This window comes from Vitis vinifera, chromosome 6 (assembly GCF_030704535.1).
Source record: "Vitis vinifera cultivar Pinot Noir 40024 chromosome 6, ASM3070453v1".
NCBI classification, from domain to species: Eukaryota; Viridiplantae; Streptophyta; class Magnoliopsida; order Vitales; family Vitaceae; genus Vitis; species Vitis vinifera.
Window position 1 is genome coordinate 5,862,853 of NC_081810.1, and position 16,989 is coordinate 5,879,841.

Genomic DNA, 16,989 nt, shown 5'->3' on the forward strand with positions numbered 1-16,989 from the left:
AGAAGCCATGCTAATCAGAAAAAAAAAAAAAAAAAAAAAGGATTCTTCTTATGATAGAATTCATCTAATATTTACAGTAGGACTAAACAAAGAATTCATATTGGTAATAACTTTTTAGCATCCAAATTTTTTACTATCGACTTTTTATAGTAACTTCCCTAATACCGTTATATAGTGTCCAAATTTTGAAACATTGGAATAGATAATTCATTTTATTTCTCATTCACTACTTTGTTTAGAAATTTGCAATAAAAATTTCATTCTCATGAAAACTAAAACTCACCCCTGTCAGAATTTTAATATCTCTTTTACGTAGTGTTATGAATCATGATTCACCTTCATTCTCATTCTTTGGATATGCACAAAAAGAGTCCAAAATGCTACTTAAGGTAACTAAGAGTTCTATTCGGGGAATCCTTATATTGGGGGAACCCTTGTATCATCTTACAGGAGAGAGATGTTTCCTATCATGGAAAATTTAAATACACGACAAATAGACATCAAGGAAAAACAATGTCAAGAGACAATTTCTCTCCTTTATTTGACAACATTTCTAGTAACAAATCACTTGTCTCTGATTGGTAGTACACAGTTTAAACAGAACTAGACAAAATGAAATTCTAGCAGAAGACAGTTTGAAAGAGAATAAGAGGAACACAGACACCTAAAACAGAAAGCAAATTAGAATCAGAACCAAATGATAAACAACTTCAAAAGAAGAACATTAATCAGTAAGTGTAGTAACTAAATGTGGCAGGCATGCCATCATCAAAACACTTGCCCGGTCTTTATCAAACCGTTAGTTGGATGTAGGGACCATTTTTCTAAACTCTGCATTCCCACATTGATGGATTTCAGCTTTACGCAATCCCTAAGAATAAGCTTCTCAAGCAACCAAAGAAAAAAAATGGCATCATATCTTCAACACTCTTTAATCCTTTTGTTCCCATATACCACCGCCTTCACTCAATCAGCCCTCAGGTGGATACGCTTTTTCCTTTTCTTTTTATAAAGGCCAAAGCAATCAAGGTCTCTTCTTTACAATATTCCTACACTCAATTCTCTAGTTGAAGACAAACTACCATAACAACCAACTTAACTACCTCTATTTTTTCACACAAAAGAAGGTCAGAATCTTAGCCCCAAAAGCAAAATAAAAAGGGAAAGTTGTATGAGTGGGAGAGTGATATTTTAGAATTTAATCAATAGGAATTATAGAAATCCCCCACCCACCACATGCATGTAATCTTAACCCATCATCTATTACACCCCGCATTCAAGAGGAAATCTTTACCAATTATGAACAAAATTCGTTTCTTCACCAACCTTTCCAAGTGGGTGCCAATATATTATGCATGTACTTATTATACAGGTTGATTTTCCCCTGAATTTACATAATGTCTTAATAGTATTTCAGCAGATGAACAGCACAAAACATCCAAGTAAAATGCATAACTACTCTGCTTATACTAAAGGAAGTGCAACAAAATTCTCATGTATTATACAAGAAATGGGCCTGCCATCTAGCTCACTCTAGAGTATTATTGTGCCTATCATACACAAATCCAAAAAGGGAAGTTGAACAATTCTCAAAGCATAGACAGTACTGACCATTTAGCGAGACTTTTCAAGTGACTGCTTTACAGTGTCACTGTGCCTGCTCTATCCACATTTTTTTTTTTTATATGCTTTTTACTCAAGGGCAAAATTTACTTACAGCGAATATGATCACACAAATAATAGTGAAACTTGAAGCTTTTACAATAATCACCTCAAATAAAATAGAAACCAAATCAATTTTGGGGACAGGCATTTGTTAGCTGCTTACTTGTTAGAAAGAAGGTGAAAAGTTCAGAGAGGAAACTTGAATCCATATCTGTGGTACCATCCTGCAATAAATTTACAAACTTAGCTACTGACATCTCTCAGATCAAGACACTTCAGTAACTTTTAGTAAAAGAGTGATTTCATGAACCAAAATCAATTTCAGAGTTAACTATTTCTTACAAAGAAAGAAAAAAAAGATAGAAGAAAGAGAATCACATAACCAAACCAAGACTAGGATGGTACTTCAACTACAACATCCAACTCTATATACTCCTCGCCACAGAATTACTCCTTGAGTGTACAGTCCTAGGGTTAAGCTTTGTTGGGTCATTGAGCAAAACTAAGTTCAAAATCAATCTTTCGCCCGAGCACAATAACCCCTAACTGTTGCTTGGGCTAAACTTTGTTGGATCATTGAGCAAAACTAAGTTCAAAATCAATCTTTCGCCCGAGCACAATAACCCCTAGCTGTTGCTTGGGCTAAACTTTGTTGGGTCATTGAGCAAAACTAGGTTCAAAATCAATCTTTCATCCACTGGCCTACTTACCCCTAACTGTTGCTTAACTTGCCCTACACTAAAAAAAAGATGGAATATCCTGAGAGTGAAATATTAAACACGTTTAAAAACAGGACACATGCTTAATTAGTATCCAGATCTACCAGAAAATCATACTTTAGATTTATTAGGAGAGGGGAGAGAGAGATGAGAATAATCTAGGCAACACTCTAATAGAAAATTTGGATCATTTGCCCTAAATATACTGCCAGTAATACAATACTAGGATGACTTAACTTTCTATCAAATGAACCCAACTAGAAAAATATCAAACTGAAAATACAGGGAAATTTCCAATATATTCAAAAGGACAACCAGATAAAATGGAAAAGAAAATTTCAAAATCAGGATAAAAAAAATGGATAATGCAAGTAAAGCATATATTATGGTGTATAAAACTATCATACACGAACTTAAGAGCATGAAAACTGATTTCAAAATTTTCATTCAATAAAGATGATATCAAATGAAAATATATGGAAACAAAAGTTTCTTTTGCAAAGACTAGTAAATAGGAAGAAAAAAAATTGTATCTTCATTCAAATGCAATCCTTCGCCATGATTCTATAATGATTACATTTTACCCCCATTTAGCATATAAAACGACTAAATAAGAGTGCATTTATCAAATATAATAGACTGAAGAGTAATTAAATTTTTATAAGCTAAAAATAGTTCTTTGCTTTCAAAAATTCTGTCACAGCAAACATATGGTCCATTGAACCCACCAATCGGGGTGCTAATAACAAAGCAGACCATGCTGTGATAACAAAACAACAGAATTCAACATGCTCCATTAAACTAAACAAAATGCAGAAAATATTGCACAATCAAAACCAACCTTAAGAGGTTTCTCCCAACCAAATTCCCACTTACTTCATACAAATCAATTGTTTAAGTATCCAGTAAAGCAAGCAGCATTAGCTAACCTTGTTTGAAAGTCACTATGTTGTTAAGAAACTAATTGAAAACATGAAGCAAAGCTCTCCATGAGTACTGAATAAGAATTGTTCGGGAAAATTGAACAACAGATTTTTACCAATCTCAGATTGGGATCTACTAACGATATGATGATCGAAGATGAAGATACTCAGGTTGCCATCCTGCAGAGAGGTATTCAGATGATGGACCAGCAAGAGTATAGTATTCCAGCGGGGGACCTGCAGGAGGATGGTGTTCGGATGATGGGCCAGCTGGAGGATAATATTCAGGTCGAAGACCTGCAGGAGGACGATGTTCAGACAATGGGCCAACTGGAGGATAATATTCAGGTCGAAGACCTGCAGGAGGGCGGTGTTCAGATGATGGGCCAGCTGGATAATATTCAGGTCGAAGACCTGCAGGAGGATGGTGTTTAGATGATGGGACAGCTGGAGGATAATATTCAGGTCGAAGACCTGCAGGAGGATGGTATCCAGATGACCGGCCACCAGAATATATCAGATCATGGGAAAAAGGAGGTTCTCTGTATCGCACATAGGGATCACGGTATTCAATATCATCTTGACGCCTCATTTCCAAGTCTAGATGCTGTCGATCATAACCACCAAGGAGTGGTTCTCTTCTGTAGACTTCCATTTCTAACGGCCTTTTATAAGCATATGATGGAGGAGGGATTGCAGCAGCCGGCGGAAGAGGCAATGGGGCATGTAGAGGCCGTGATGCCCTTGGAGATGTGTACACCTCCCTCTCATATAGAGCAGGAGGCTCCTTATAAAGACGGTCCTCATGCAATACAGGGTGCCTTTCTTCTTCTCGACCTAGCTGGGTTCTTCTCTGCCGGTCTGAAGCTGTACAGCCTTCTCCTCTGAGACTTCTTCCCGAATCCTTGGACTTGGGGCCCTTGCTAGCAGCTTGGAAAAGCTTGCACAAATTCTTCACCTATTGACCAATATATGAATGCAATCACCATTTGGCATCAGATGCACGAGAGCAAGTTTAGCTAGTTCGATGCTACACATGCTTTTGAATCTAAATATGTACAAAGAAGAGAAGTTCCAACCTGATCTGAATTCAATTCACAGTTGAACTTGTTCTTCTTATAGTAGTTATCTTTGATGACCTTCTTGAACTTTTCTTCAGCCAACGGCAAGCAATCTTCCAAAACAGAGAACCGGACCTACAAAAAAAAATAAAATTGAATACTTAAATAATGATCAAAATGTTCCATATAATTAAGTTAATTCTCCATTTCTTGTATAAGTGTTCTAAACCAAGTTTACACAGATGCCAGACAAAAAAATATATTATAATTGCAGTAACTAAAACAAAATAATGGATGGCAAGAAAACTGAAGGATAAAGCCATTACTGCCTCCTGAGATTGCATGGGGCAATACCAATGTACTTGTTTCCTTTCTTTAATGGGTGACATAGGGCTTCAATTAATTTGTTAAAAGTACAATTAAAAAGAAGAGAGACACTTTATCATTCAGTTACCTAATAAAAAAAAATTACAACCATATAAATAAATAAACAAACAAAAATACAAGTGATGTCCTGCATAAATCGAATTACATGGTAAGCGTCAAATGTCACATATGATCTATCTTAACACATGTGATTACTCATTTTCTACCTAAGAATCTCCTAAGAAACATTCTTGTAAAGGATGAAAGCCAATCAGTCAAGAATAGACATCAATCTTCCCTATAAATAGGATTACTTTTATCATGGAGAGGGACTTTTGTTTTGGTAGAAGTCCCAGAGAGAAAGAGCTTCAAATTCTGTACATAGAAAACCCAAACAAAAACTTAAGCCCAAGGAGATTTTCATCACCCTTTGACCCAAGATGCTAGAGACTTGAAAGACAGCTCTACAAGCTCTTCATGATCCTTCAAACAGAAGATCTCAGACACTTGAAAGATAATCCAAAGAATTTATCATGATTCTGTCATTACTTTCATCATCATTATGCTCCCTTCATCCCGCCTCAAGCTAACCATCCCCTAATCATCCTTTCTGACAAATTAAAGGGATGCTTCACTACTAGGACACTAGGATGTTTTCTTGATAACACACATTCTTGCCATTGATAACTTGTGTCAATTTCTCAAATGAAACAAACCCCAAAACAACCACAATTTCCATCAAAAAGCTCTGCAATTCGAGTAAAATATGAAAAGTGAAGAAAGGGCAAGGTTGATACGTCATCTCTATAACTCATCCAATGTCATAGGATTATGGTAGGTTGACACAAATGCCTACCGTTAGGCGAATGTCCAAATACTTCATAGACCCACAACGTGTAGAAGCCTATTCATGGTGGTTGCAAAGGGGCTTCCCTTACTTTATCCCTAAGTAGAGACAAAGCCTACGACTTAACGATTTCCAAAACCCTCTTGAAAATGTTATTCTTAATGCAACACTACTTATTTTAATAGGTAAATTAAGAAAATATATAAAAAGCTTGAAAAGACGCACCAAAGCAAACACAGTATACAAATAAGGCCAATAAGCAAGCAAAAAAAGAGGACAATAAAAATCAACCACCTAATCAAATCCTATACCTCATTGCCCTAGAGAAACTAGAATGCCCCCAGTTAATCCTTTTACCTCCTTTGCTTCCGAAATTAAGAATCTCCCCACTCCTACGTTCCTCACCATAGGAACCGACAATTGATGCACCTTTGATTCTTGTAAGCAGACTAGATCTCCCCCTTAGGCTCTTCAACAAAGACTCTATGACATTCCACTTTTCCACAACATGTTCAGCTTAACATTCCAAGATAGAATTTTTAGCATCATCATGCAATGAAAGCCAAATCCTCATTGCTCTTCTCAATACCCTTATTTATTATAAGAGATTTTTTTTGTAATTTATTGAGCATTCCAATTTCCAAAGCTCCCTCTCCAAACGAGATGTCAAGTTTGCCTTCCTCTTTACTCATGAGGTAGAAACACTATGCCCTCTCCTTGCCTCTATCTTCCTCATAAGATGTAATCTCCTCTGCAAAGCCCATAACTAACATTCTCACAAAACTCTAAAATTTGCTAACTCATAAAAGAAACCAGGCAGAGCATGCTCCTTTCCCACCAAATGGTAGCCAATATTCTCCTTAGAAAACTCTTGCCTCTTTGAACTGACTATAATTTCATAAGTAGGACCTTTCAAAGCACTCTCCAAGATTTCCAACAAGACATCTTGAAGCACCATCCTCAAAAGCCCATTTCTAGCCCCAACGACAAGAAGCACAAGATGAAGACTTACTTTCAAAGCAGTCAACATCATCTTCTCCTGTTCCACTCTCCTCTAAACCTTAAAACATCTGTTCACCACCTCCCTTTTACCCATGTTCACCACCTTTGCAAAAGAAACACCATTTGGAGGACTTCACCTCTGGTTGTCAAACATCCACCTTGAGGGCCTCCAAAGGTCTAAACAAAGGAACAACTCCATTGCTCCTCTACTTGGTGGCTTGGCTAAGGTTTTCCTTTCCCATAGGACAACCCTATGTTCTGGGAATACTAAGGAGAACCTTTCCCCTCTACTAACAAAATTGAGCATATAAAGAATCCACTAATGTTGTTGCACAGCTCCAACATGTAGCTTCTTCCACCTTCAATCCACTCCACCTTGAAAGGCTTTCTCGATTTCCCTTCATGGCAAAGCTTCAACCCCCTCTAGCAACCAAGCTAAACCCCTCTCACCAAATATGATCCAAGAGGAAAACCCCCGACCCTTCTCGACAATCTCACCAATCGCCGCCTTAGCTTTCTTTGACCACCTTTATCGAAATTTCAAAGGATTTCAATTCAACTCCAAACTAGCATTTTCCTCCTTGTGTTTGCATCTCTTAGCATTCATTTATGCTTAGGCTCTATCTTCTTGATAAAGAATCAACTTTTTAACACACACACACACACATACGTATGTATTTATGTGGACTCATAAAGACTCAAATAGCCACGACAAGGGAACTGGTCACAAGAAGACCAACCCCTAATAGCACTCTAATGCTAATATATTTGCCTGAGTTAGACTTAAGTAATAATGTGGACTCAGTGCACAATCATAGTGAAATTGGCACTCTTGTCACTATATATTGTGGAACCTATTTAAGGGTTTCGTTTTAACAAACAAGTACAAAAGGCTCCTCAAAATGGGACTAACATCCATCAAGCAAAGTTCAACTAGAATTAAAAGGAGTGGGATCTAATAATGTCTATTAGACATCTATGACAACAAAAACCAACATGTTAACACTCATCAACTGATAGATTCTTCAACAAAAAGGGTCTCAACCCAAGGTTAGAGACACTTGCATTTTCTCTTTCCCTTCAATGTCTTAGTGTTTTCAATTTGGATCTCCCGAATATCATGCTTCTATTTTGTTTCTTTTTATAAGTTAATTCATACCTTCTCATTTTATTTTTTTATTAAAAGAAAACATGTAATCCCTCATCCTTTAAGATGGCTTCCTACTATTACCCACCAAATAAAACGAGATCATTTTTCATTTTGAAAGAATGAAAGTATCATACAATACAAGCATTAAAAAGAAAGTATTTAATAATATCTCTTTTGTATATAATACAATAACATAATGTAACATTTTATACGATAAGCAACGAGATTAGGTTGCTCAAACCTCCAACTAGAGCCCAACTCGAATAAAGTAGAAATGAGACTTTGCCTAAGCACAAATCGAATTACTAATCAAGTTGCACAAGACCACCCAAAGTTGGGAAACATCAAGTTGAGCCCACCTAAGTTGTAAGTCTACTTGCACCTTCTCAAACTAATTTGCAATCGATCTAATATACTTAATAAACAAGCACATGAATCGAGTTATCAAGCCAAAATATATTAAATAAAATTCTAAAGTATGAACACTAACCTGAGACGGGAACGAAGATTTGAAAGCTTTGGGCTCAATATTATAACCCCCGGGTCCTGTAGCTTTATAAATCCCATACATCAATCTCAAATCAAAATCAAACAAAAACAACCTCATGCCTTTATAAATCTTTTGCACCACTTGTTTCTTACTTGCAGGAAGCCCTAAAACCTTGTAATGGTAGCAATCCTTCTTCGTTTTGGAACTACACATGAAAATCATTCCAAAACTATCAGCCTTCTTCTTCGAAGATTCGGGCTTATCTGCTTCCTTTGTTGCCTTGGCACTAGTATCTTCTAGTGTTTTCTTTTTACTTGTTTTCTTCGTCTTCATGACCTTTTTCTTTTTTGTAGAATTCCTTTCTACTTTTCCTCCACTTTTTGCTTCTTTACTCATTCTCATATCAGTTTTGACCTTTTTTTTTGCATTTTCTTCCTTACTATCCCTTTCTTTTGTTACTTCCTCCTTATTCTTGTTGTTTGGAACAACAATAGCTTCTTCAACATTAGTCTCCATTGTCTCAAAAGTAGTCGCCTGAATTTCACTTTTCTTAGCTAAAGCATTTGTTTCCGATTGTGGTTTGGAGGTTTTACCCTTGTCTTTCACATTCTCCATGATCACCTGTATGATCATTAAGAATGGCTAATAAGAATAAACCCTGTAAGTCTTCACCATAAAAGAGATTGAAAGTGATTATGCACAACCATCACATTTCCCTAATTTTATCACCTCTTAATTTCAAAAGTTCATGGCATATTTGAGTACATTTGCCAAATTGCCGAAGTGAAGCATTGTAATGGTCAACAAAAGCTTCAGTTGATCATGTGTCAAGCAAGAACCACATAGCTGACCAAGAGTCAAGCATCAAGCAATTTGACGAACAACTAAGCACAATAGTACTCATCCATACACATTATTTAAAACTTGCACAACGATTTCACATGATTGATGCATGCACATCAAACATAAATAACGAAAAAAGAAATAATATATGAAGTACATTTCAAATTGATTCCCCAAAAGACGTGTTCAAACCTAGTGGTAGTTATATTAATAATGAAAGAATAAATAATGCATGAAGTTCATTTCAAATTAGAGTAGTAGTAGTAAAGTTATAGCTCATCATGTGTCAAGCAAAGGCCACATAGTTGACCAAGTGTCAAGGGCCAAGCAATCTGACAAACAACTAAGTATAATAGTACTCATCTGTATACATTATTTAAAACTTTCAAGAGCAAGTTGATGACATCACATGATTGACACACACATCAAACATAAAAGCAAAAAAAGAAATAATATATAAAATACATTTCAAATTGATTCCCCAAAAGGCATGATCAAACCTAGTAGTGGTAGTAGTGCAAGGCAATCTAACAAACAACTAAATACATAACTCATCCAGGAATTGAATTGACAGAAAAGAGAACTTTCATATTCTCACAAGAAAGTCATTCTCTTAATCGACATTAACAACTAAGTACAAATAGTACACATTCACATAAATTATCTAAAACTTCCAAGAGCAAGTTGGCAATTTCACATTATTTACACATGCACATCAAACATAAATAGCAAAAGAAGAAATAATATATAAAGTACATTTCAAATTGATTCCCCAAAGACACATTCAAACCTAGTAGTAGTAGTGGTGGCGAAGCTAGGAAATGAATTGAGGGAGGGCAAAATATCATAATATATCTCTGCACCGGGAGGGGAGCAAAAATGAATGAAGTTAACATATAGCATAGTGGCAATAAATAGGTTATTTTCAATTTTTTCTGGTAAGGGGTTCAAATCCCCTTAGTCAAATTTTGAGCATGTGCCCATCCTGAGCACTATGTGGCTCCACCCTTTGTAGTACACTACAACAACTAAACATTTTAACAATCATGTAATAAATGAGACCTTTTGTAATGAAAGGAAAAGAATTTTCCACCTAATCTTTAAAAAATGGAAGGAACAATCTATTACAAATTGCACCATGTCAATTTCAACATCTTCTTGTCATAAGCCATGCAAACTTTTTAATGTTTTTTTTTAGCAACCTATCAAAAGAACAAAAAAAAAAAAAAAAACAATAGTCAACCTAAAATTACACTAGAAAAGAAAAAGGTTATTTTAAATAAAATAAAATAAAATGTTAAAGATGTGATTCCTCCCTGAATATAAAATCTAAGATGAATCACAACTTTAGAAAGGAAATTTAAGAAGTAGAAAAAAAAAAATTGCATTCTCTTAACACAATTTCAATTCCCTCAATGGTGCCCATAATTCACTCATTTTCCATATTATTAACCAAACACAACATTTGAGATATTGAAAGAAGCAAATTGTTGGTGGATTTAATGCATTGTCATTGCTTTCCAATAGGATAAGAGGCTATGGCGTAATTGTTTGTTCAAAGACGACTAATGGATCATTGTGAAACCAATGTTTGGTTAATCTCGGTTTTGATGATAACAAAATAAAGTTTAAAACTAATGATTATATTTCAAGTGTAATTAGGCAAGACGATTTCCAAAGTGGTAATCACAAAGACAAATCAAGCCAGAGAGAAATCATTAAAAAGAAGAAGAACTCAATTAAAAGTGTTTTTCAAGACCCAAGTTTCATAAGATCTCTTTGTAAGGTTGTTGGTGCACTAGGATTTTCATGCATTACATTCTTTACTTATACACCAAAATCATCCAAGAGTTTTTTCATTTTAAATCCTTTAAAATTGGATCATTTCATATTTTCAACTAAAATATTATGTCAAATGTTTTCCAAACTTGTTTAAAAGGTATTAAGTTGAAAAAGTTGGTTGTTGAGTAAAAAATGACTCAACCGGTTGAACCAAATGAGGAACCAGTTGACCCCTCAACTCAACCGGTCTAGGAGTGCAAAAAAACATTTTCTCTTTTCCAGAACGGTTGTTCAACCGATCGACCCCCACCTCAACCAGTCGAGGTCCGGTCAAGAACCGATCGAGGTCCAACGGTTACTTGTCAAGCATTAAATACTAACGGCTAGTCAACTGGTCGACCCCTAACTTGACCTTTTAAACCTAAAGTTTTGTACTAAGATTTTGTGAAATCATTTGTAAATCTTTGAGAAGAAAAATATAAGTGTGAGGTATCACTTAGGGATTCTCAAGTGTGGAATATCACTTGAGGGGTTATTCAAGAATGGGGTATCTCTTGAGAAGTGTAAAGGATGCTTGGAGTCAAAAGTCCAAGGAGATGAAATGAAACCATAATCTAATTGTATTGCTTAAAGGCTTGGTTTGGAAGCCTTAAATTAGTAGGACCTCAAGCTTGGGATTGAAGCTAGAGGAGAGTGGATGTAGGTTGGGTTACGCCGAACCACTATAAAATCTTGTGTTTGCATTCTCTCTTTCCTACTCTTTTACTTTATATGTAATTGTCTTTATATTGTTTTATTATATACTTGCATATGATTGTCTTTTACATTCATATAATTTAAATTTGCAAAAAGAGACCATCACCATTTTCACCCCCCTTTAGGGTGATTACCTTAGGTTGGATTAGCCTAATTTTTCTAACAATCACAATTGCAACTTCTGTGGACAATAAAAAGATTAAAAAAACTAAAACCAAGTGTTGGAATTGTAACTTTTTTTCGTAAAATATGCATTCTATAACAATTGTTTTAAGCAAATCACCAAAAATAGAAATAGAAAACAAAACTAAGAAAAATAAGAAGAATAAGGAAAGCCATGTGAAAGAAAATTCAATAGTCAACCTAAAATTACAATAGGAAAGAAAAAAACTATTTTAAATAAATAAAATTGAATGTTAAAGATGCAATTCCCCCCCAAATATAAAATCCAAGACGAATCACAATTTTGAAAGCAAATTGAGTTATTAGTCAAAACACAACATTTGAGTTATTCAAAGAAGCAAATTGTTGGTGGATTTAATGCATTATCATTGCTTTCCAGTAGGGTAAGAGGCTATGGCGTCATTGTTGTTCAAAGAGGACTAACATATTACAATTGCAACTTTTGGAAAATAAAAAAATTGAGAAAAAACTAAGACTTAATACTTATTTCTTAATAATTTAAGTTGACTTTAAGTTAAATTATACTTAAGTTATTGATTTAAAATTTATTACTTAATTCTTACTTTAAGTATTAAAGTTGTTTAATAAAATTAATTTAAAACTTATTTTAAATCACAAATTGATATATTTACCCTCATAAATTATGACTAACATTTACCTTATTAATATAAAGTAATAATTTTTTTTTTAAATGCATATTAAAGTACTATAAATACCTAAAATTTTATAAAATAATTACAAAGTATTTATTATAAAAGATGAAATAATATTTTAATACTAAATAAATACACTACAAATTATTTTAAAATTAATATTAAAAAAATCAAACAACATTTATATTGCAACTTACAAAAAATGAGATACAAAATGTAACCTCTTGATGAAGTTGTGGTTGTTCGTAATGTTGATATTGAAGCCAAGGAGAGTTGAAACAACAATGGAGGTGGAGCAACAGTTAAGGTCGGGTAATAGTGGAGGTCGTGGAGTAGCAAAGGATATTGTGGAGGCAACTATGACAAATGAGGGTAAAAAGGTAAAATGAAGATGTGAACTTAAGAATAAGTTAATTATCTTTACTTATACTTAAAGTTGTTTTTTACATTAATTTATTTTTACCAAACCTACTTAAAACTTTTTTTGCAAAATACGCATTCCATAACAATGTTTTTGGCAAATCACCAAAAATAAAACTAAGAAGAATAAGAAAAATAAAGAAAGCCATGTGAGAGAAAATTCAACAACTAACCTAAAATTACACTAGGAAAGAAAATGGTTATTTTAAATAAAGAAAATTGAATATTAAAGATGTGGCTCCCCGAATGTAAAATCCAATACGAATCACAATTTTAGAAAGCAGATTTAAGATGTAGAAAAAAAATCACATTCTCTAAACCCCAATTTAACTCCTTCAATGATGCCCATAATTCACACATTTTCCATATTATTAGCCAAAACACAGCATTTGAGTTATTCAAAGACGCAAATTGTCAGTAGATTTAATGCATTATCATTGCTTTCCAACAAGATAAGAGGCTATGGTGCCATTATTTGTTCAAAGGTGACTATTAGATCACAATTGCAACTTCTATGGACAATAAAAAGATTAAAAAAGCTAAGACCAAGTGTTTGAATTGTAACTTTTTTTCACAAAATACACATTCCATAACAGCAGTTTTAGGCAAATCACCAAAAATAAAACTAAAAAATAAAATTAAGAAGAATAAGAATAAAGAAAGCCACATGAAAGATCATTCAATAGTCAACCTAAAATTACACTAGGAAAGAAAAAGGCTATTTTAAATAAATAAAATTGAATGTTAAAGATGTGATTCCTCCCCAAATATAAAATCCAAGAAGAATCACAATTTTAGAAAGCAAATTTAACAAGTAGAAAAAAAAATTGCATTCTTTGAACACGATTTCAGTTCCTTCAATGATGCCCATAATTCACACCTCTTCCATATTATTAGCCAAAACACAACATTTGAGTTATTTAAAGAAGCCATTTGTTGGTGGATTGAATGCATTGTCATAGCTTTCCAATAGGATAAGAGGCTATGGCGTCATTGTTCATTCAAAGAGGACTACCAGATTACAATTGTCCAACTTCTGTGGACAATAAAAAGGTTAAAAAAAAAAAAAAATTTAAACTAAGACCAAATTTTTGAATTGTAACTTTTTTCGTAAAATATGCATTCCATAATAGCTGTTTTAGGCAAACCACCAAAAATAAATATAAAAAATAAAACTAAGAAAAAATCGATAGTCAACCTAAAATTACACTAGAAAAGAAAAAAGCCATTTATAAATAAAATCGAATGTTAAAGATGCGATTCCTCCCCAAATATAAAATCCAAGATGATGCACAATTTTAGAAAGCAAATTTAAGAAGTAGAAAAAAAATCGCATTCTCTAAACACGATTTCAGTTCCTTCAAAAATGCCCATAATTCACACATTTTCCATATTATTAGCTAAAACACAACATTTGAGTTATTCAAAGAAGCAAATTGTTGGTGGATTTAATGCATTGTCATTGCTTTCCAATAGGGTAAGAGACTATGGCATCATTGTTTTAAATAAAATAAAATGGAATGTTAAAGATACAATTCCTCCTCGAATATAAAATCCAAGATGAATCACAATTTTAGAAAGCAAATTTAAGAAGTAGAAAAAAAAAATTGCAATCTCTGAATACAATTTCACTTCCTTCAATGATGCCCACAACTCACACATTTTCCATATTATTAGCCAAAACACAGCATTTTAATTATTCAAAGAAACAAATTGTTGATGGATTTAATGCATTGTCATTGCTTTCCAATAAGATATGAGGTGATGGCGTCATTGTTTATCCAGTAAGATTACAATTGTAACTTCTGTCGACAATAAAAAGATTAAAAAAACTAAGACCAAGCGTTTGAATTGTCACTTCTTCCTTTTTCTTTTTTTCTTTTTTGCAAAATACACATTCCATAACAGCTGTTTTTGGCAAATCACCAAAAATAAAAAAAAAATAAAAATAAAAATAAGAAGAATAAAGAAAGCCATGTGTGAGAAAATGCAGGAGGACGAAATGCAATTCTGAATCTAAAGTTTTCTATTGTCAGGTTTTTCAATAAATCAAATATTGGAATAAGTTCAAAATCATCTGTTAGATTGTTGTTACATGTTTGTGTTTCTTCCATTCCTTTTTTATTTGCTGTTATTTCAATATTTGGGTTTCAATTGTCTGTATCAAAATTTTGTTCCTTGTCTGTCATTGTTGAGAAAATGGAGGAAGAGGATGCAATTCTGAATCTTATTTTCTGGTTCCTCTTCCCCCATTTTCTTACCAAAGGAACAAGTTTCAATACATACAACTGAAACACAACACATGAAATACCAGAAAATAAAAAAAATAAATTAATTAATTAAAAGAGAAAAAGGGAAAACAGAAAATACCAAGATGCTACAATTTAACAGTGAATTTTGAACTACCACCAAGTTTCCATTGATCAAAAACCCTAACAACTGACCAAAAAATTAAAAAGAAAAAAGAAAATACAACGATACTACAATTTAACAGTTTCCATTTATCAAAAACCCTAACAACAGACTCAATCATAGGAACCAACAATTTTATGCCATTACCTACACTCAAATATAGTTTATGGAATAAGAGAATCAAAACTCACCTCGGGATGATAAACGAAGAAGAAACAGGAAATTATAGAGAATGTGAATCGAAAACAAAAATAGACCATAACATGATTGTTTGCCATAATTAAATTTTGCATTCTTCAGAAACCAAAACAACAGAAAGTATAAGATGCAGAACTCCGCTTCCATTTCCGCCATTTTCTCAGCAACTAAACAGAAAACGACACGCAAATTTGAAACCCTAAGACACGCGACACCGGCAAACGAGAAAAACACGAATATCTGACAATCCAACAAAGAATTTTGAAATCCCCCAGATTTCCATTCATCAAAAACCCTAACAACAACGTAAATCAACAGAATCATATACATACTGGTACGGTTGAAATTCTCCATTTCCTCATTCATAAACAAACCCTAACAATAACGCAAATCCACAGAACAAATATTCATAAACCATAACTGACATTCTAACACAGTTGCTGTGATAAGAAAATCAGAACGCACCTTTACCAAGAAAAACGAAAAGGAACCTCGATATTACAGCAAACAGAGATAACCTGAAAACTTAGAAATCAAAGAATTGAAAGAGAATTTCAAAAGATGAACAGCTAGCTGAAAACCGCAAACACACCCGTCGGAGAGGGACAAAGCTAGAGGGAAAGGGGCGTCTGTTGGAGGAAAACTATCGTTGATTTATAGATATTTCGGAAATCAAAATCGTCTGATGAAACGTTCATAGCCGTCCGATTAAGGTTTTTCCAGAAGAATCTTACCGAAAGACTGTGGGACCCCAAATTGACGTTACAAAAAAATTGAGGGCCCGCTTCAATTGCCTGTGGGCGTTTCCACCCGATTTAATTTGAAATTATTGGGTAAGCATGGAGTAATATCTAAAAATAAATTATAAATATAAAATAATTCATTTTTGTATTTGCATGAATTATAAATTATTAAAAAATTATGAGTTAATGCTCCCTTCTGGGCATTGTACCCTCCTGTCTATTCGCTAAAGACAAATCTCAATTAATATGGCATCTCCTTTATAGATTTTTTTTTGCATAAAAAAAGAAAAAACAATTGAACTGTCATTTTGATGCTAATAAATGTTAATATATAGTAATTTATTTTTAGTGCATTAGTCAAAAAAAAATTATGAGTTGGCAATTGTCTTGTTGACATGGCATCCTCTTTATTAGTCCAAAATTATCTCATTAATATGGCATTTTTTTTCATTACATTTTCCCAGAAAATAAAATATCTATATGTTAAAAGTTAATTAATAATATCCTCATAAAATAAAAATGACAGAGGAGAGTGACATTGGCCTTTTTATTCCTTTCTTTATAGGATGACAACAGGTCATTGTAGTTTTTGCTCTTTATTACCTTTTTATTGAAGAATAAACATATGAATGTAATTAATAATTTTAGGGAGAGTCTTATGATTAATTTTATTTTGGTAAGTCTGCTGAAACATAGGAAAGAAAATAATAATTTCATAAAATTGGACTTAAGAAAATTGGTATAATAGTTCAATGAGAGGATTAGTGTGATTTTTT

The 16,989-nt window shown here is 33.5% G+C and overlaps 1 protein-coding gene across 1 annotated transcript; it reads right to left on the reverse strand.

The window, feature by feature from the left end:
- Window positions 1-3,206: 3,206 nt before the first annotated feature.
- On the reverse strand, window positions 3,207-16,253 carry LOC100253495 (uncharacterized). Its single transcript, XM_002280817.4, has 4 exons — window positions 15,936-16,253; window positions 8,224-8,844; window positions 4,387-4,503; window positions 3,207-4,265 (listed from the first exon to the last, which is right to left on the reverse strand). The coding sequence occupies exons 2-4, from the start codon at window positions 8,836-8,838 to the stop codon at window positions 3,444-3,446; spliced, it is 1,554 nt and encodes a 517-aa protein (XP_002280853.1). The 5' UTR covers window positions 8,839-8,844; window positions 15,936-16,253; the 3' UTR covers window positions 3,207-3,443.
- Window positions 16,254-16,989: the final 736 nt, after the last annotated feature.

Excerpts from the sequence above, each read along its gene's own strand:
- LOC100253495 (XM_002280817.4), bottom strand. The coding sequence starts at position 8,838 with ATGGAGAATGTGAAAGACAAGGGTAAAACCTCCAAACCACAATCGGAA. Across the intron at positions 4,504-8,223 it reads AATCTTCGTTCCCGTCTCAG|GTCCGGTTCTCTGTTTTGGA; the intron begins GTTAGTGTTCAT and ends TTTTTTTTGTAG. Across the intron at positions 4,266-4,386 it reads GTGAATTGAATTCAGATCAG|GTGAAGAATTTGTGCAAGCT; the intron begins GTTGGAACTTCT and ends ATTGGTCAATAG.